The sequence below is a fragment of the Macaca thibetana genome, chromosome 1 (assembly GCF_024542745.1).
Source record: "Macaca thibetana thibetana isolate TM-01 chromosome 1, ASM2454274v1, whole genome shotgun sequence".
NCBI classification, from domain to species: domain Eukaryota; kingdom Metazoa; phylum Chordata; class Mammalia; order Primates; family Cercopithecidae; genus Macaca; species Macaca thibetana.
In genome coordinates this window covers 9,334,010-9,354,923 of record NC_065578.1, presented here as the reverse complement: position 1 = coordinate 9,354,923, position 20,914 = coordinate 9,334,010, and the positions used below count along the sequence as shown (strand labels likewise).

Below are 20,914 nucleotides of genomic sequence, written 5' to 3'. Positions count from 1 at the left end.
CTCCCAAAGTGCTGGGATTACAGGCGTGAGCCACTGCACCCAGCCTAAGCATTTAGATCTATAATATTTATATAAACAATAGACTGTGTTTGTAACTAAAAATTAACCCTGCTTATTTTTTATTTAATTTTATTTTATTTTTAAGATGGAGTCTCGCTCTGTCGCCCAGGCTGGAGTGCAGTGGCTGGATCTCGGCTCACTGCAAGCTCCACCTCCCGGGTTCACGCCATTCTCCTGCCTCAGCCTCCCGAGTAGCTGGGACTACAGGCGCCCGCCACCTCGCCCGGCTAGTTTTTTGTATTTTTTAGTAGGTTTCACCGTGTTAGCCAGGATGGTCTCGATCTCCTGACCTCGTGATCCGCCTGTCTCGGCCTCCCAAAGTGCTGGGATTACAGGCTTGAGCCACCGCACCCGGCCAACCCTGCTTATTTATAGCGGGCTTTTACTTACAAGAGCTCAAAGTTTTTAAAAAAGCGATGACATCAGCAATTTCCTTCGACACCTGTGATCTTGACAGGTAACATGCTCATTTTACAAAAAGACTGAAAAGTAGACAAATAATCTCCAAAGAGTCTGCAAACCCATCAGTGCAGGGAACAGAGACCAGAGACCTAGTGACCAGATAAGCCCTGACAATCAACAAGCTCTCTCTCTCTTTCGTTTTCTCTCTCTCTCTCTCTCTCTCTGTCTCCACCAACAGACTTTCGAGGTCTCACAAGGTTGGAGATACCACGTTCGATCACAATCCAGTCTGCCTGTCCCCTTTTTACTTTTCCGTTACTGGCCATTTCCCCAACGTGCTTAGCTTTCAACAAAACAGCATAAATAATTTAAACCATCATAAAAAGCAATACGCGATCCAGAAGGACGGAAGATTTAGAGACTGCCTGCTGGAAACCGGCAACACGACAGTTTCTTTATTCATCCTGGGATCCCACAGGGGTTGGAAAGATGAAAGCAAAGCTCTCGCTGGTGTTTCTTTATTCTCCCAAGAGTGGCTTATAGCATTTGGGGGCAGGGAGAAAAGGCTGAGCTGCAGTGATTTCAATGGGAGGCTGTGTGGTCACAGGCAAGTAACATAACCTCTCTGAATTTTGGTTTCTTCATCTGTAGAGTGAGTATCTACCACAAGGTTCTAGGAATTATTAGATGGAGGGTTTTTTTTTTTTTGAGATGGAGTCTCACTCTGTCACCCAGACTGGAGTGCAGTGGCGTCATCTTGGCTCACTGCAGCCTCCGCCTCCCGAGTTCAAGCGATTCTCCTGCCTCAGCCTCCTGAATAGCTGGGATTACAGGTGCATGCCACCATGCCTGGCTAATTTTTGTATTTTTAGTAGAAATGGGGTTTCACCATGTTGGCCAGGCTGGTGTCAAACTCCTGACCTCAAGTGATCTGCCCACCTCGGCCTCCCAAAGTGCTGGGATTACAGGTGTGAGCCTCCAAGCCCGGCCAGATGGAGTTGTAATCTATACCACTGAAGTGGAGAGGTCAGAACAGAGAGGGAGGCAGATGGAACTGAGAAACCACATTGAAACTGAGAGATCCTGAGAAGAAAGAGGCATTTGGGTTCTGGGGGAGGAGGTGGTGGCAGCTTGGAGAAGAATGGGTGCAGCTTTGGGCGGAAGAGAGGCTGTCGAGTCTTCTGCCTGCCCCCATCACCCTGTAGTCCTGCACCTCTCACAAGTAACTCGGTGCAGGAGGAGTTCCAGGGAGGCACAGATGCCTGGCTGTGTTGAGAGGAGCAGACAGATGGCCAACATCAGTAGACAGGCTGACCCAAAGTGTCCCCTTCTCTCCATTCCCTAAGGACCAGCTGATTAAAACAAATGTAAGGCCAGGAGCGGTGGCTCACACCTGTAAACCCAGCACTTTGGGAGGCCAAGGCGGGCAGATCACTTGAGTCCAGGAGTTGGAGACCAGCCTGGGCAACGTAGTGAAACCCCGTCTCTACAAACAAATACAAAAATTAGGCCGGGCACAGTGGCTTACGCCTGTAATCCCAGCACTTTGGAAGGCCAAGAAGGGTGGATCATCTGAGGTCAGGAGTTTGAGACCAGCCTGGCCAATATGGTGAAACCCCATCCCTACTAAAAATACAAAATTAGCCAAGTGTGGTGGCACAAGCCTGTAGTCCCAGCTACTCGGGAGGCTGAGACAGGAGAATCGCTTGAACCTGGGAGGTGGAGGCTGCAATGAGCCGAGATCATGCCACTGCACTCCAGCCTGCACTCCAAATCACACCACTGCACTCTAGCCTAAAAAAAAATATTAGCTGGGCATGATGGCACGTGTCTGTGGTCCCAGCTACTCAGGGGGCTGAAGTGGGAGGATCACTTGAGCTCCAGAGGTCAAGGCTGCAGTGAGCTGTGATTGTGCCACTGCACACCAGCCTGGGCAACAGAGTGAGATGCTGCCTCAAAAATAAATAAATAGATACAATAATAAAATAAATGTAAAAGGCTCTTGGAAAAGAGCAGTGCTGGGGGAGAGGTACAGGAGGGTTTCTTGAAGGGCAGGGTGATGTGCGGGGATGGCAAATGGGGACTGATGAGGCCTGTAATTTAATGTCACAAAGTCTGTCCACCTCCCACACACGTGCTCACCAGGAGGGCACAGCCTAGGGCCTGAGCCTTGACCTTGCTCAGTACACACTGCTGTTACCATCCAGGTGGCTTCCAACACCCAGGGGATTACGCAGCCCTGGGAAAATAGCCAGACATGTGAGGAGCAAATGGCCAGAAATCGGAGATGATAAACTGAGCAGCTGGTATCAGGGGAAGCAGAATGAATGGACTGGACATAACAGAAGTTTTAAATATGCATAAATATCTTCAAAGAGATAAGAGATGCTATTGGTAACAAGTAATAGAATAAGACTTTCTTTTTTTTTTTTTGGATATGGAGTTTTGCTCTTGTCACCCAGGCTGGAATGCAATGGCACGATCTCGGCTCACTGCAACCTCCGCCTCCTGGTTTCAAGCAATTCTCCTGCCTCGGCCTCCTGAATAGCTGGGATTACAGGCACCTGTCACTATACCTGGCTAATTTTTGTATTTTTAGTAGAGATGTGGTTTCTCCATGTTGGTCAGGCTGGTCTCGAACTCCCAACCTCAGGTGATCCACCTGCCTTGGCCTCCCAAAGTGCTGGGATTACAGGTGTGAGCCACCTCTCCCGGCCATTACACACTGCATTGTAGACATGTATTGAAGTTTCACACTGCACCCCATAAATATGTACAATTATTATGTCAATTAAAGCTAATAATAAAAAAGTAAGCCAGGCATGATGGCTCATACTTGTAATCACAGCAGTTTAGGAGACTGAGGCAGGAGATGCCTGTCTCTACAAAAAATTAAAAATTTAGCTGGGTGTGGTGGTGCACACCTGTAGTCCTAGCTACTCAGGAGGCTGAGGTGGGAGGATCAGTTGAGCCTAGAGTTTGAAGCTGCAGTGAGCTAGGATCGTACCACTGCACTCCAGCTTGGGTGCCAGAGACCCTGCCTGTGTCTAAAAGGAAGAAAATAAAATGAATTTAAATATATTAATAAAATTTATAAAACAGGCAAAAATAGGCCAGGCATGGTGGCTCATGCCTGTAATCCCAGCACTTTGGGAGGCCGAGGTGGGCGGATCACAAGGTCAGGAGATCAAGACCATCCTGGCTAACACAGTGAAACCCTGTCTCTACTAAAAATACAAAAAATTAGCCAGGCGTGGTGGTGGGCGCCTGTAGTCCCAGCTACTCGGAGGCTGAGGCAGGAGAATGGCGTGAACGTGGGAGGCGGAGCTTGCAGTGAGCCGAGATCGTGCCACTGTATTCCAGCCTGGGCGACAGAGCATGACTCCGTCTCAGAAAAAAAAAAAAATAAATAAAAATAAATAAATTAAATAAATAAATAAATAAATAAATAAATAAATAAATGATAGTGGTTGATAGTGGTTAGAGATGTATATCTATATGACAAAGACATGAAGAAGAGTAAGGAGGTGGTGACCATAGAAAGCAGATAACACACCCCTGCGTGTGGACGTTGGGAGTGTCGCGATAGGAGCAAGCACATGGTGGGCTTCTGGGACACTGGGAGGGTTCTGTTTCTTTGCCGGAGTGGTTATTACCCAAGTATAAGCCTTTTTTTGTTTTTGAGACAGGGTCTTACTCTGTCACCCAGGCTGGAGTGCAATGGTGCAATCTCAGCTTACTGCAACCTCCACTTCCCGGGTTCAGGCAATTCTCTTGCCTCAGCCTCCGGAGTAGCTGGGATTACAGGCGCGCACCACCACACCCTGCAAATTTTTTTGTTTTTAGTAGGGATGGGGTTTCACCATGTTGGCCAGGCTGATCTTGAACTCCTGACCTCAAGTGATCCGCCCGCCTCGGCCTCCCAAAGTGCTGGGATAACAGGCGTAAGCCGCTGTGCCTCGCGTATAATAATTTACTGAATTGTATATTCAGTAAATTATGTTTCATTCATTTTGCTGAATAAGTGTTGAAATAGTTTGGATATTTGCCCCCACTGAAATGTCATATTGAAATGTGATCTCGGGCCGGGCGCGGTGGCTCACGCCTGTAATCCCAGCACTTTGGGAGGCCAAGATGGGCGGATCACGAGGTCAGGAGATCGAGACCATCCTGGCTAACACGGTGAAACCCTGTCTCTACTAAAAAAATACAAAAAACTAGCCGGGCGAGGTGGCGGGCGCCTGTAGTCCCAGCTACTCGGGAGGCTGAGGCAGGAGAATGGCGTGAACCCGGGAGGTGGAGCTTGCAGTGAGCTGAGATCCGGCCACTGCACTCCAGCCTGGGCGACAGAGCGAGACTCCGTCTCAAAAAAAAAAAAAAAAAAAAAGAAATGTGATCTCCAGTGTTGGAGGTGAGGCTTGGTGGGAGGTGTTGGGCCATGGAGGGATCTCTGGTGGCTTTGGTGGCTTGGTGCCGTCTCTACTCATGACAGTGAGTGAGTTCTTACCAGATCTGGTTGTTTGAAAGTAAGTGGCACCTCTTCGCACCTTGCTCCTGCTGTTGCTCTGTGAAGTGCCTGCTCCCCCTTCACCACCCGGTGTGAGTAAAAGTTCCCTGAGGCCGCTGCGAACACCAAGTGTCTTTTTTGTGGAGATGGAGTTTCACTATGTTGCCCGCGATACAGCAATTTCTGGTCAGAAATCAAAAACAGTGCACTTTCAGGAAGATATCTAAAGATGGGGTCAAAAATGTGACCGCAGGCCAGGCGCAGTGGCTCACTCCTGTAATCTCAGGACTTTGGGAGCCTGAGGCAGGTGGATCGCCTGAGGTCAGGAGTTCAAGACCAGTCTGGCCAACATGGCAAAAACCCGTCTCTACTAAAAATACAACAATTAGCCGGCCATGATGGTGTGTGCCTGTAATTCCAGCTACTTGGGAGGCTGAGGCAAGAGAATCGCTTGAACCTGGGAGGTGGAGGTTGACGTGAGCTGAGATCACGCCAGTGCACTCCAGCCTAGGCAACAGAGTGAGACTCAGTCTTGAAAAAAAGGGACTTCAGAATCCTTTGTTAAGACCTCAGAAAGATTTAAGAGTTACATAAGTAATCCAAAATAGAGGAAAGTTTATCCGGAACAGACTTGTGTGGCTGTGATTTCTGCCTAATAGAGCAAACTCCGGGAAGATTCATAGAAAACCAACAACATTTTAAGATAATTGGTCTGGTCAAAGTGCCTCCAGCTTAAATGAAAAGGGACAGGACAGAGAAAGTACAACATGAAAAGTAGCTGGGATTACAGGCGCCTGCCATCATGTCTGGCTAATTTTTTATATTTTTAGTAGGAACAGGCTTTTACCATCTTGGCCAGGCTGGTCTTGAACTCCCGACCTTGTGATCCACCCGCCTCAGCCTCCCAAAGTGCTGGGATTACAGGTGTGAGCCACCACGCCTGGCCTTACTCCAACATATAGATAGATAATTAGATAGATAGGATTTTTTTTTTTTTTTTTTTTTTTTTTTTTTTTGGTAAGCAGGAAACGTATTGAGAAGGCTTAGTTGCAAGCTCAGTTTTGTTTTTTGTTTTATGGAAAAGGAAGAAAAGATTCAGAGAAAAAAAAAGCCAAGAGGGCGGAGTTGAGAGGCTTGGTGAACAATTCCTGGGCTGTAGGACTGAACCCTGAACAAGGAACTGGTGACATGTGCCTGGCTGGATTTCAGAATTTTTAATACTATGGACCAGTGACTCCTGTGGGGCACCATTTTCCACCTTTTTGAACAGGATCATCCAGAATGGTTTTCCCATGCCTGTCCCGTCGTTGCATGCATGGTGGGTGGGTGTGTACACAGTGTGTGTGCATGTGGTGTGTATGCACGTGTGTGTGTGCACGTGGCATGTGTGTGTGCATGTCTGTGTAGGTAACTGGTATCTTTCATTAACAGATCTTTAAATTCAGAAGATTAATACTGAAGGAACTACATTCAAAGAATCCCATCTGAGAAGCCTCATCTGCAGCTGGACTTGATTTCAATGATGAGATGCTGGACTTCAAGCAGATGCCCTAACGGGATGAAGTTTGGGAATGTCACGGGAAGGAAGGAATGCATCGTTTTGTAGATATGAAGAAGGCAAATTGTTGCCAGAAGAGGAATGTGGCAGATCTTATTCGCAAGATGGTCAGAACAACGTCTCCCGTCCCAGAAGCTCTTCTCACAGAGTGAGGCTGACCTCCCTCCCAGCATGAGGTGGGTTCTGTATTTCTTCCCCTTCAGTGCGGGCAGGCTTGTGACTGCTGCTGAAGTGACACTATGTGACTTCCAAGTCTAGCCTGTAAGAGGGCAACGCACAGCTTCTGTCAGATCCTCTTGGAAGCTTGCTCTTGGATCTTCCAGAACCGAGGGGAATAAAATCGCTGCTATTGAACCAAGCCACTCCATTTTGGGGTGATTTTGTTATGCAGCAATAAATAACTGATACAACTAGAATAACCAATATATGAAGAGATTAGTTCATTCAACAAATGTATTTGCCAGGCACACTTAAAGGTGCTGAGGATACAGAAAAAAATCTCTGCCCTCCCTGGGCTTACATTCTAGTGGGGGGATGTAGACTGTAAACAAGAAAATAATAGATATAGCATGTTAGAGAGTGATAAATGCCAAGGAGAAAATGCAAAGAAAGGGAATAGCAAGGGATGGCAAGGTTAGGTGAATACATTACATTTTTAAATAGGGTGGACAGGGAAGGACTCACCAAGGTTGTATTTGAGTAAAGATCTAAAGCAAATAAGGGAGTGGCTGACCCCCATGTATATCTGTGGGAAGAGGATTCTTCATAGAGGAAGTAGTCCAGTCCCCTAGCAGAGAGCAATGAGGCCAGGATGGCTGAGTTGTTGGGGTGAGGAAAGAGTTGTAGGAGATGAGATCAGAGAGAATGCCGGGTGAGCATTTTGCCTTCCAAGTTATTATTATTATTTTTTTGAGACGGAGTTTCCCTCTGTCTCCCAGGCTGGAGTGCAGTGGCGTGATCTCGTTTCACTGCAACCTCTGCCTCCTGGGTTCAAGCAATTCTCCCGCCTCAGCCTCCCAAGTAGCTAGGATTACAGGTGCCCGCCACCATGCCCAGCTAATTTTTTGTATTTTTAGTAGAGACAGGGTTTCACCCTGTTAGCCAGGATGGTCTCAAACTCCTGACTTCAGGTTATCCGCCTGCCTCAACCTCCCAAAGTGCTGGGATTACAGGCAAAAGCCACCACGCCCAGCGCCTTCCAAGTTATTGTAAGGATTTCTTTCCTTTTTATTTTTTCTTTTTCTTTTTTTGTTTTGAGAGGGAGTCTCACTCTGTCACCCAGGCTGGAGTGCAGTGGCTAGATCATAGCTCCTTGCATTTGCTGGAGTTCCTACTCCAGCAGCCTTGAATTTCTGGGCTCAGGCGATCCTCCCACCTCAACCTCTGGAAGTGCTGGGACTGCAGGCGCACACCGCCACACCTGGCTTTAGGGTTTTTTCCAATCCCTTCCTTTCCTTTTCTTTTTCTTTTCTTTTTTTTCTTTTCTTTTTTTTTTTTTTTTTTTTTTTTTTTTTTTTTTGAGACAGAATTTTTGCTCTGTTTTGCTCAGGCTGGAGTGCAATGGCACACGATCTCAGGTCACTGCCACCTCTACCTCCCGGATTCAAGCTATTCTGCCTCAGCCTCCCAAGTAGCTGGCACTACAGGCACGTGACACCATGCTCGGCTAATTTTGTATTTTTAGTAGAGACTGGGTTTCACCATGTTGACCAGGCTGGTCTTGAACTCCTGATGTCAGGTGATCCACCCGCCCTGGTCTCCCAAAGTGCTGGGATTGCAGGCATGAGCCACTGAGCCCAGCTGAGCAGAGAGATTTCTGGACAGATTGGACATAGGAGGAGAGCACAACAGCGGAGTCAAGGATGACACGAAGGTTTGTGGCCTGAGCAACTTGGAAGGATGGAGTTGCCATTTACGGTGATGAGGAGACTAAGAGGAGAGGGCATGGGGTGAAGTGTACGGAGTTCAGGTTGGGATATGTAAGTCCGAGGACCTGGTAGTCATCTGAGATGCCCATTGCGTGCAGTACGGGAGAGAAGTGGGGGTTTGAGATATACATTTGGGGTCGACATGAGGGGCTAGTAATGAATGAAAGCTGTGAGACTGACGTTATCTAATCCTTTAAAATGGGGGTTAGGTCTAGAGCTGACCTGAAGGCCGAAGTCCCTTCCAGAACGCTATGCTCCTTCTCCTTGGGCCTTCTGAGCTATTCTGAACTTGTAGCATTCTGGAACTCTGCCATACAGCAGGAGACGGGAAGAGATGAGGCTGGAAAGGCCAGATGGCCTAGATTCATGTGCCAGTTCCACTACATTATGGTTGTGGAGGGTTAAATTAATTAATACATGTAAAAGTGCTTGCACATAGAATATGCTCATGAAATGCAAATGATCGGGTCGGGCGCGGTGGCTCAAGCCTGTAATCCCAGCACTTTGGGAGGCCGAGACGGGCGGATCAGGAAATCGAGACCATCCTGGCTAACATGGTGAAACCCCATCTCTACTAAAAAATACAAAAAATTAGCTGGGCGAGGTGGCGGGCGCCTGTAGTCCCAGCTACTCGGGAGGCTGAGGCAGGAGAATGGCGTAAACCCAGGAGGCGGAGCTTGCAGTGAGCTGAGATCCGGCCACTGCACCCCTGCCTGGGCGACAGAACGAGACTCTGTCTTTAAAAAAAAAAAAAAAAAAAAAGAAATGCAAATGATCATCAGCAACTCAGAATGACTTTCTTCACCAACACTAGCATCAAGCTCACAGGCTACTCTGTCTCCTTCAATCAAAAACACACCTTGAGGCCTGGAGCGGTGGCTCAGGCCTGTAATCCCAGCACTTTGGGAGGCCGAGGTGGATCACTTGAGGTCAGGAGTTCAAGACCAGCCTGGCCAACATGGCGAAATCCCATCTCTACAAAAAAAAAAAAAAAAAAAAAAAAAAAAAAAAAAAAACCCAACCAAACAAACAAATTAGCTGGACATGGTGGCGTGTGCCTGTAGTCCCAGCTACTAGGGAGGCTAAGGCAGGAGAATCGCTTGAACCCGGAAGGTGGAGGTTGCAATGAGCCAAAATCGTGCCACTGCACTCCAGCCTGGGTGTCAGAGAGAGACCCCATTTGAAAAAAACCAAAAACAAACAAAAAAATGTACCAGTCAGATGAGGTCTATTCATGTCAGTTTAGCACCCCAACCAAATTGCTTTGAAATTCACTACTTGATGTACCAAATCCAGAGGTTACAAAAACTGAACGGTATGCTCGGCTTTTTTTTCTTTTTTCTTTTTTTTTTTTTTTTGAGACAGAGTCTTGCTCTGTCGCCCGGGCTGGAGTGCAGTGGCGGGATCTCAGCTCACTGCAAGCTCCGCCTCCCGGGTTTAGACCATTCTCCTGCCTCAGCCTCCCGAGTAGCTGGGACTACAGGCGCCCGCCACCTCGCCCGGCTAGTTTTTTGTATTTTTTAGTAGAGACGGGGTTTCACCGTGTTAGCCAGGATGGTCTCGATCTCCTGACCTCGTGATCCGCCCGTCTCGGCCTCCCAAAGTGCTGGGATTACAGGCTTGAGCCACCACGCCCGGCCGCTCGGCTTTTTTTTCAAAAGATACTCGATCAACATCTTTTTAAAACCTACACAACAGTGAGTCACAACACAAGGCAGAAGTTATTTTAATCATCTTTCTCTCAAGGATCATTTCTCTTCTGCCAATCTGATTCTCTTACTTGACAATCTTCCTTTTAGCCAAGACCTACTTTTAATATATTTTGGGATTTATTTCAATATCCACAATTAACAGACTGCAGACAAACACAAAACAGCAACTCTTGAGACTCTAAAAATGGAAACCCAACCCATCTTCCCCCTAGAGATAGTACAGGCAGGAGACTGACTGTATCTCTGTCCTATCCGGCAGGTCCTTGAAACCTCTGAATTATTCAAAATGACAGTGCATATGGCGGTATAAAGGAGTATTTTATTACATTCATGGGGACAACTGGAGGATTAAAATAAGAGTTTGGAATCTGGGATGGAGAGGAGACAAGCAGTACACACTTAACACAAACAAAATTAGGCAAGATGCCAGTCAGTATCCTAATTCTAGAGGCACTAAGCTTAGATACGTAAGTTTAGTAAAAAGTAAACCCAATTAAACAGAATCATCTGCATGGTGAGAATACAGATTCTTTTTTCTTTTTGCTTATATTGTCTAAAATTTTTACTACCATGAACTTTTTCCTTATTTATTTTATACATACATATATATATACATATATATACACACACACATTTTTTTTTTTCTTTGAGACAAAGTCTTGCTCTTGTCCTGCAGGCTGGAGTGCAGTGGCGTGATCTTGGCTTACTGCAAGCTTCGCCTCTTGGGTTCAAGTGATTCTCCTGCCTCAGCCGCCCGAGTAACTGGGATTACAGGCGCCTGCCACCACGCCTGGCTAATTTTGTATTTTTACTTGAGATGGGGTTTCACCATGTTGGCCAGGCTGGTCTAGAACTCCTGACCTCAGGTGATCCACCCGCCTCAGCCTCCCAAAGTGCTGGGATTACAGGCGTGAGCCACCATGCCCGGCCTATATATGTGTGTGTATATATACTATATATATATATATTTTTTTTTTTTTTTTTTTTTTTTTTTTTTTTTTTTTTTTTTTTTGAGACAGAGTCTAGCTTTGTTGCCCAGGCTGGAGTGCAGTGGCTGGATCTCAGCTCACTACAAGCTCCGCCTCCCGGGTTCACGCCATTCTCCTGCCTCAGCCTCCCTAGTAGCTGGGACTACAGGCGCCCGCCACCTCGCCCAGCTAGTTTTTTGTATTTTTTAGTAGAGACGGGGTTTCACCGTGTTAGCCAGGATGGTTTTGATCTCCTGACCTCGTGATCCGCCTGTCTTGGCCTCCCAAAGTGCTGGGATTACAGGCTTGAGCCACCGCGCCCGGCCTTTTTTTCTTTTTTGAGGTAGAGTCTCGCTCTGTTGCCCAGGCTGGAGTGCAGTGGTGCAATCTCGGCTCACTGCAAGCTCCGCCTCCCAGGTTCACAGCATTCTCTGCCTCAGCCTCCCAAGTAGCTGGGACTACAGGTGCCCGCCACCAGGCCTGGCTAATTTTTGTTTTTGTATTTTTAGTAGAGATGCGGTTTCACCATGTTAGCCAGGATGGTCTCGATCTCCTGACCTCATGATCTGCCCGCCTCGGCCTCCCAAAGTGCTGGGATTACAGGTATGAGCCACTGCACCCAGCCTAATATATGTATTTTTAAAAATAGACACAGGGTCTCACTATATTGCCCAGGCTGGTCTTGAATTCCTTGGTTCAAACGATTCTTTACCTTGGCCTCTCAAAGTGCTGGGATTGCCGGCATGTGCCACCACACCTGGCCAAGTTGTTTAGTTCAAATATGCGCAAGAGAAGCAGACATAGAGACCGAAGGCCTGGGCTCTAGAGCCCAGACACCCGGTTCTTAGCCAAGCAGCCAGGTGATATCGGGCAAGTCACCTACCCTCTCTACATTCCACACACTGATCTATTCTTAAAAAACAGAGATAGGCCGGGAGTGGTGGCTCATGCCTGTAATCCCAGCACTTTGTGAGGCTGAGGCAGGAGGAGTGCCTGAGCCCTGGAGTTCAAGACCAGCCTGGGCAATATAGTGAGACCCTGTCTCTATTTTTTAAAAAAGAAGAGGCTGGGGGCAGTGGCTTACACCTGTAATCCTAGCACTTTGGGAGGCCAAGGCGGGCGGACCATGAGGTCAGGTCAGATCAAGACCATCGTGGCTAACATGGTGAAACTCTTATCTCTACTAAAAATAAAAAAAATTAGCCAGGCGTGGTGGTGGGCGCCTGTAGTCCCAGCTACTCAGGAGGCTGAGGCAGGAGAATGGCGTGAACCCGGGAGGCGGAGCTTGCAGTGAGCTGAGATTGCACCACTGCACTCCAGCCTGGGCAACAAAGCGATACTCAGTCTCAAAAAAAAAATAAATAAATAAATAAATAAGAAGGAAAAAAAGAACCCTAGAATAATAGTCTTGTCTTCCTAGAGGATGAAGCCCTAAATGTCAAGGCCTCGAAGTGCCTGGCATGTAGGGGATGCTGGCTAAGTGCTTGCTATTATTATTGCTATTTGCTGTTATTACATGAGCTGATAGAAATGGTTGCCTAAACTGGAGAGCCTAAGAAAAATGCTAATAAAATGAGTTGGATTTGAGGAAGAATCTTTTTTTTTTTAAGATGGAATCTCCCTCTGTCACCCAGGCTGGAGTGCAGTGGTACAATCTCGGCTCACGGCAACCTCCACCTCCCAGGTTCAAGCAATTCTCCTGTCTCAGCATCCCGAGTAGATGGGATTACAGGCGCTGCCACTATGCTTGGCTAATTTTTTGTATTTTTAGTAGAGATGGGGTTTCACCATGCTGGCCAGGCTGGTCTCAAACTCCTGACCTCAGGTGATCCACCCGTCTCAGCCTCCCAAAGTGCTGGGATTACAGACGTGAGCCACCGTGCGCGGCCTGAGGAAGAATCTAGGAAGATACTTGAGATAAGGCAGAAGAAACTCGAGAAAGGAGGAAGACTGAATATGACAAAGTTTACCCCCTGAAATCAGCAAACAGTGAAATGAGAACCAAATGTCGCATCGCACTGACGAGAAACGGTGGACACTTTGGGAGGCCGAGACGGGCGGATCACGAGGTCAGGAGATCGAGAATCCTGGCTTTTCTACTTTGTGGCGGGCGCCTGTAGTCCCAACTACTCGGGAGGCGGGCGCGGTGGGCAAGCCTGCTGAGATCCGGCCACTGCACTCCAGCCTTGGCGAGACTCCGCCGAGCCGGGCGCGGTGGGCTGTAATCCCAGCACTTTGGGACGAGAGGTCACAGGTCAGGAGATCGAGACCATCCTGGCTAACACGGTGAAACCCCATCTCTACTAAAAAAAAATACAAAAAAGTAGCCGGGTGAGGTGGCGGGCGCCTGTAGTCCCAGCTACTCGGGAGGCTGAGGCAGGAGAATGGCGTAAACCTGGGAGGCGGAGCTTGCAGTGAGCTGAGATCCGGCCACTGCACCCCAGCCTGGGCGGCAGAGCAAGACTCCGTCTCAAAAAAAAAAAAAAAAAAAAAAAAAAAAGTTTTCTTTTAAAAATAGCAGCTCCTAATTGGATCCAGGAAAGATCATTCACCACACGCAGCCATTTGGCTCTTGTTTACCCACCCACCCTGCCCTTTTTTTTTTTTTTCCACAAAAAAAGAAGAGACTCAAAGAAGATTTCTTCTGAATGTGTATCACCATTTATTGTAGTTTGCGTTAGGAATTGAACAGAGGACATTGTCTGTGGAGGAGAAAAAAGGAAAAGAAAAAAGAAAGTATGTTTTTTATAGACTTAATTTCTTCAGAACACTTTATGGTTTCAAATCCTTTTTTACCCCAAAGGAAATTCAAGAATTCAAGTATGTTAAGTAGGGAGCGGTAATACAAAAAGTCTGATACTTGTGTGCGCGTGTGGCTGTGTTTGTCTGTGTGTGTTGAAACCGGCAGACATACTCCCACATTCTTGCACCCTCTTTTGCTTTGGTAAGGCCAAACACATCATACAAATGACCCTGCCTCAAACTCACACACCCAAGGGTTGAGGAATTGATTTACCCCCAGAGGATAACTGTGAAGGTTTCGAACTGTCACATAGCATTAAAAAAAAAACAAAAACAAACAAACAAAAAAAAAAACCCAACCCTCATCTTCCCAAAATACGGTAAGTCACATAAGTCCTGATACACTGACACCCCTAGATTTTGCTGCAGTTGCTCCTCAGGTGCCTAATAGAGGCTTATTACAAGGACCAGAGCAGCAAGATTTTCTTTATTTTGTTTAGAATAAAAAAATCTTAAAGGGACATTTCAAAAGAAAAAAAACTGAAATTCAAATTCTGAAAATATCTTGCCTTTTTTATTAATCATGTCATCTAACACCAATTAAAAAAACAAATATGTGAATATGATATAAAAATACGATCCCAGGATGAACACTTGGTAGCAGGCACAGTTATCTCACAGAATATATGTTTGGTGGGCCGGGGAGAGGGGTTTACTTCTGTTTTTGCTTCTCTTAAAAAAATCCACAGCAGTGCAAGTAGGGTCAGGAAGGGGGAGAGGGGAGAAAAGATTCTTTAGCAGCAAAATGTCCAAGGTTCTCTAATCACAATCAAATCAACGGATATTGGATTAAAAAAAAATTCATGAAGGGATGCTGCCCAGACCCATCAGCCATCACTAAAAGACTTCAGTTGCCCCAAACTGTGACATACGAAGGACGTGCTTTATTACACAAGCAACCATAAAACCTGTCCTTTAAGCTTTTGAGCGTGTTTGTCACTTAAATATATGTACAGGAACCGGGCTCCTCTTCTCATCCGTGTCCTTCCAGCTCTCAGCGTTTGCTCGCTCTGGGTGGGCCTGGGTGGTTTGCCACATTTGGCCTCCAACACGTGAATGGCAGCTTTGCTGCAGCCGCTGCTTCTGCTTGCCTCGTTGGCCTTGGCTGTGTCTAGCAGAGGGTGGGCGGCGGAACGGTTTAGTGATCGCTGTTCTGTTTCTCTCTCATCCATGCCTGAATCTGCTCTTTCAGTTCTGGCACTGAGAAAAGAAAAAAAGGAGGATTAATGCCCCAGATGGGAGGGCTCCTCCTGAGAGAGGATGCCTGTCACTCTGTATAGATGGGAAGAAAAGGCCATTCATTCCCTCATTGAGCCGAAGACTGCAGAAGGACTGGGACGAGAGGGAGGGACTGGACGTCTACAGGGAAAAAGGGCCAAGAGTGTTTTGGGTCTTTGCTAGAGTGTCATAAACTAGGTAGTTTCTGCATTTGATAAATTTCCCTTCTGTTTCATCTCCGATATGTGACTTGGGCATTGTCTCTTGGCACTGATGCCAGCGCTGCGCCTTGAACTGCGCCTTCCTCTACCTGGTTCCAGCATGCTCTCTGTCAGCGTCTGCCGGTTGAAGGGGTCCGTGGGGGAGTTGAGCAGGTGCCGCAGGATAATGGAGCGGTCCATGATGGTGCCGGAGGGCAGCCGCACGGGGTCAGTCATGAGGGTGTCCATCAGAGGGTCTGCAGGGACAAAGCAAAGCAAACTCTAATAAGAGAGCCCAAGACTGAAAAAGAAAACAAAGCTCCTTCTACTGGCGAAAAATCTATCCAAAGGAACAGCAATCAAAGGGCCCCTGAGAGGCCCCCAGGTTTAGAAGGAAATCAGCCTTCAATAAAGGCATATACATTGCCTTTTGTAGAGGCGAAGGCACTCCTTTGTCAGCTACTGCTGGGGGAGGGAACAGAGAAGAAAGGGCCTGGGACAGACCCAGCAGCAGGCCCCACAGGCTCCGTGGCGAGGACGGCAGGCTGGAATCCTTCGCCTTAGGACTTCTGGGAATTCTTCTTTGAAAATGTGAATCTCCCCTCGCAAAGGCAGCCCTGCCTTAGAATCTTCAGGGCTGTTCTCTGGCTTTAAGTCAGGCTAACGATGTTTCTTCCTCTCAATTTACAGTATGAGCTAAAAATAGGCAAATGTAATTTAAGACAGATTGCCTCAAAAAGCAGCTCTAGCGCACCATTAAAAAATTAATAGCACAGGACGTCCTCTTGTAATGTTATCGATTTCCAGTTAACTCAAAAGAAATCAGCATAAAAACGACGAGTCCACTTGCCTCTGAACTCATCAGGAGCGTCGCTGTAGTCAATTTCTGCGCGTGCATTCTTGGCCACTATCTCCTCCACTTTCTCGGCGAGCAGCTTAAATTTTTCTATCGCTATTGTGGATTTGATCCCTGCCTTCCGCATCTTTGAAATTACTTCTTCAAACAACTCCTTACTGTAGGATCTCTGCAAAGGAGGAATGGCAACGTGAGACGTAAAGGTATGTGAGGTGGAAAAAAGCGAGCTGCAGAAAATATCCAAAGTATAATCCATTTGTGGATTTTTTCCCCCCTTAAGAAGCCCCCTTAATATTTTAAGCCCTTATATATTTTATATATTTATATATACTTATATATTTTATATATTTATATATACTTATATATTTTATATATCCCAGTCTTTATGCATTTATAGCCACATAAAAGTATGCACTTTTCATGCTTACAAATGGATAAGGACTGGAATAATATGTGCCAAACTGTACGAGGTCACTCCCTCTGGAGAGGGCTGCGGGCCTGAGGCAGATGGGTTTTTTTTTTTTTTTTTGAATTTTTACAGCTGGCATGCATTTCTTTTAAAGCTTCAACATTAAAAAGAGAAGGAAAGCTAGTCTATTTCAGTCCTTGGGGGGACACTGTGCCCTGCTAGCCTGTAAGAAGAGGTGAAAATTTCAGCTCTCTTCCACAAAGGTAAGCATGGTAAAAACAATCCACTATTGTTCATACTCTAGATGAGCTTTCTCTTGTTCACTTTTAAGCCTCCTTCAAGCTCATTTTGTTCAGCACAGCACATGTCAGGGGCTCCATGGACGTGAGACCACCCCGGTGAACTGATGAACAGGACCGGGAACAGACACAATTTATGTCCCCAGGAAGGGAAGATGTGGAGTGGAGGACGGGCGCCCACCATGGACCCAGACAAATCTGAACTTGGATTCTGGTCCTACCACCTACCAGCTGTGCGGTCACAGGCAAATGTGAACCCTCCTGAGCCCAGGCTCTTTGAGTGTAAAATGGGCAGAGTAACATCTGCCTCACAAGTGTCTAATTCACAAAAATGACTGCCATGCCAAATAGCAAAGTATGTTGTAGTTTGTATTCATAGTAAAACACATATAGCAGAAACACTGGCCACTAGCTTAGTGATGATATATATTTGTATTGGTATCACCATCGCGAAACAAGTGGCCAGTGTTTTGGCCACATATGTTTTACTATAAATATATATATGTATTTTGAGACAGAGCTTCATTCTGTAGCTCAGGCTGGAGTGCAGGGGTACAATCATGGCTCACTGCAGCCTCAAACTCCTGGGCTCAAGCAATCCTCTCACCTTAGCCACCCAAGTAGCTGCGACTACAGGTGCAAGCCACTGTGCCCAGTTCATTTTAATTTTAATTTTTGAGACGGAGCCTCACTTTATCACCCAGGCTGGAGTGCAGTGGCACGATCTCAGCTCGCTGAAGCCTCCGCCTCCTGGGTTCAAGCGATTTTCCTGCCTCAGCCTCCTGAGTAGCTGGGATTACAGGTGTGCGCCACCATGGCTGGCTAATTTTTTTTGTATTTTTAGTAGAGACAGGGTTTTGCCATGTTGGCCAGGCTGGTCTGGAACTCCTGGCCTCAGGTGATCTGCCCACCTTGGCCTCCCAAAGTGCTGGGATTACAGGCGTGAGCCACTGTGCCCGGCCTAAACCTCTTTTCTTTATGAAGTACCCAGCCTTGGATATTTCTGTATAGTGATGCAATGGACTAACACAAGAATATCTGCAAATCATATATCCAATGATATGATATCACCTAGCATCCAGAATACAAAAGAACTCTTCTGGTTGGGCGCGGTGGCTCACGCCTGTAATCCCAGCACTTTGGGAGGCCGAGGCAGGCGGATCATGAGGTCAGGAGATCGAGACCATCCTGGTTAACATGGTGAAACCCCATCTCTATTAAAAATACAAAAAAAATTAGCCAGGCATGTGTGTGCACACCTGTAGTCCCAGCTACTTGGGAGGCTGAAGCAAGAGAATTGCTTGAATCTGGGAGGTAGAGGTTGCAGTGAGCCGAGATCATACCAATGCACTCCAGACTGGACAACAGAGGGAGACCCCATCTCAAAAAAAAAAAAAAAAAAAAAAAAAAAGAACTCTTCCAACTCAACAACAAAAATACAAACAACCCAATTAAAAAATTGTCAAAGAACATGAATAGACATTGCTCCCAAGAAAACATAAAAATGGCCAGCAAGCACATGAAAAGGTGTCCAATGGTATTTGTAATTAGGGAAATACAAATCAAAACCACAATGAAATACCATGTCACTTCTACTAGCATGAGTATTTAAGAAACAAAAACAAATTAACATGTTTAATTTAAACTTCATGATGGAAAGAATATAAAGCAAACAAAAGAAAAAAAATGAGAAAGAATGGAAACTTAAATCTTATACATTGCCAGTGGGAATGTCAAATGGGCAGCAGCTGTAGAAGACACTCTGGCATCCCTCAAAAAGTTAAACATGGAATTACCACATGACCCAATAACCCACTCCCAAGTGTATTCCCAAAATAACTGAAAACAGGTGTTTAAATACTTGTACACGAATGTTCACAGCAGCACTGTTTACAACAGCCAAAGGTTGGCGACAACCCAAATGTCTATCAATGGATGAGGATAAACAGATGGTGGTATATCCATACAACGAAATATTATTCAGCCATGAAAAGGAATGAAATACTGATACATTCTACAACACAAATGAACCTTGAGACATGATGCTAAGTGAAATAAGCCAGACATCAAAGGTTACACACTGTATAAGTCCATTTATATGAAATATCCAGGATAGGTGAATAAGTAAATCCAAAAATAGGAAAAGAGAGACAGAAAGCAGATTTGTGATTGCCAGGGGCTGGGGCAAGAGGTCTAGACAGTGACTGCTTTAAGCTTTTCCTTTCAGGGTGATACATGTTGTGGAACTAGGTAGAGGTGGTGGCTGTGCAACGCTGTGACTGCACTACATGCCACCAAATGGTACACTTTCAAATGGTTACTTTTATGTTACATATGAATTTTACCTCAATAAAGAAGAAAAAATTAACAGAAAATGAAGCATTAAATTTGTGACATGCAGACTCGTATTGTGGTAGGTTAGTGGAGGGAGCAATTAACTTAGGAAAGACTGACTGCATGGGGGGAAGCGTGACTTTGATGGGATTTTTGTTTTTTATTTTCTAAGCAGATGCTGAATCTTTTTTCTTTTTTAATGGAAAATGGTGTTAACAGACAATGCTTCATCGACAACAGATACACAGTCTGTCCACGGAACTGGCGTCTGCCCATAAAGGCACAGTCTAGGCCACTTTAACATCTCCCTATCCTGGTCCTCGTGGCTCCTGGGACCAATGTGATATCCCACTTCTCTGGCGTGGAGCTCTGACCTCAGATTCCTGAGCATCAAGCTCAGCGGCTCTTCATCCAGGTACCTTTTTTTTTTTTGAGATGGAGTCTCGCTCTGTCACCCAGGCTGGAGGGCAGTGGCATGATCTCAGCTCACTGCAAGCTCCGCCTCCCAGGTTCATGCCATTCTCCTGCCTCAGCCTCCCGAGTAGCTGGGACCACAGGCGCCTGCCACCACGCCTGGCTAATTTTTTTGTATTTTTAGTAGAGATGGGGTTTCACCGCATTAGCCAGCATGGTCTTGCTCTCCTGACCTCATGATCTGCCTGCCTTGGCCTCCCAAAGTGCTCGGATTACAGGCGTGAGCCACGGCGCCCGGCCCATCCAGGCACCTTTTTGTCAGCCTTCTGGACATGAGTCTTCAGCCTACTCTTGGTATAGAGGGACAGAAGCCTCTCAGTTTCTTTACCTGCAAAACTGTCATTTTCTTCTTCCTTTGTCTTCCCAGGAAAACAAGACATACCAATCCAAACCAAAGCCAGCTAAGATACTGCTGCTTCCAAAGGAGAAAATGCAATTCTATAATCTCTTCCCCAGTGCTTGCCAGCCGTCGTCCATCCTTTTGCACTTACCGCCCCCTGCTCCACCAAAGCTCTCTTCTACAACAATCAAGTAAGCAGGCCCCTAATCAGCTTATGGCCAATATAAACAGAAAATACCCAATAATCAGCATAAACACCACACTGTGAAAGGAAGCAAAAACACTTCTTTTTTTTTTCCGAGACGGAGTTTCGCTCTTGTTGCCCAAGCTGGAGTGCAGTGGCGTAGTCTCGGTTCACTGCAACCTCTACCTCCCGGGTTCAAGTGATTCTCCTACCTCAGCCTCCCGAGTAGCTGGGATTACAGGTGCGCACCACCATGCCTGGCTAATTTTTTGTATTTTTAGTAGAAACAGGGTTTCACCACGTTAGCCAGGCTGGTCTCAAACTCCTGACCTCAGGTGATCTGCCCACCTCGGCTACCCGAAGTGCTGGGATTACAGGTGTGAGCCACCGCACCCAGCCCAACACTTTTTTTTTTTTTTGAGATGGAGTCTTGTTGTGTCGCCCAGGCTAGAGTGCAGCGGCGTGATCTCAGCTCACTGCAACCTCTCCCTCCTGGGTTCAAGCTATTCTCTTGCCTCAGCCTCCGAGTAGCTGGAATTACAGCTGCCTTCCACTGTGCCCGGCTAATTTTTGTATTTTTAGTAGGGATAGGGTTTCATCTTGGCCAGGCTGGTCTCGAACTCCTGACCTTGTGATCCACCCACCTTGGACTCCCAAAGTGCT

The 20,914-nt window shown here is 46.5% G+C and overlaps 2 protein-coding genes across 5 annotated transcripts in view; one reads left to right on the top strand and one right to left on the bottom strand.

The window, feature by feature from the left end:
• CTNNBIP1 (catenin beta interacting protein 1) overlaps positions 1–20,914 on the top strand; it is a 668,528-nt gene that overhangs the window by 307,747 nt on the left and 339,867 nt on the right. The gene's annotated exons all lie outside the window — the stretch shown is intronic.
• The window catches only part of UBE4B (ubiquitination factor E4B), a 148,120-nt gene continuing 140,979 nt past the window's right edge, over positions 13,774–20,914 (bottom strand). For all 4 annotated transcript variants that reach the window (XM_050787989.1, XM_050787997.1, XM_050788013.1 and 1 more), the window contains 3 exons: positions 16,206–16,380; positions 15,466–15,612; positions 13,774–15,137 (listed from right to left, as the gene is read on the bottom strand). In XM_050787989.1, coding sequence (XP_050643946.1) covers positions 15,076–15,137; positions 15,466–15,612; positions 16,206–16,380 — 384 coding nt within the window. In that variant the 3' untranslated portion in view covers positions 13,774–15,075. The remainder of the gene's footprint in view (positions 15,138–15,465; positions 15,613–16,205; positions 16,381–20,914) is intronic.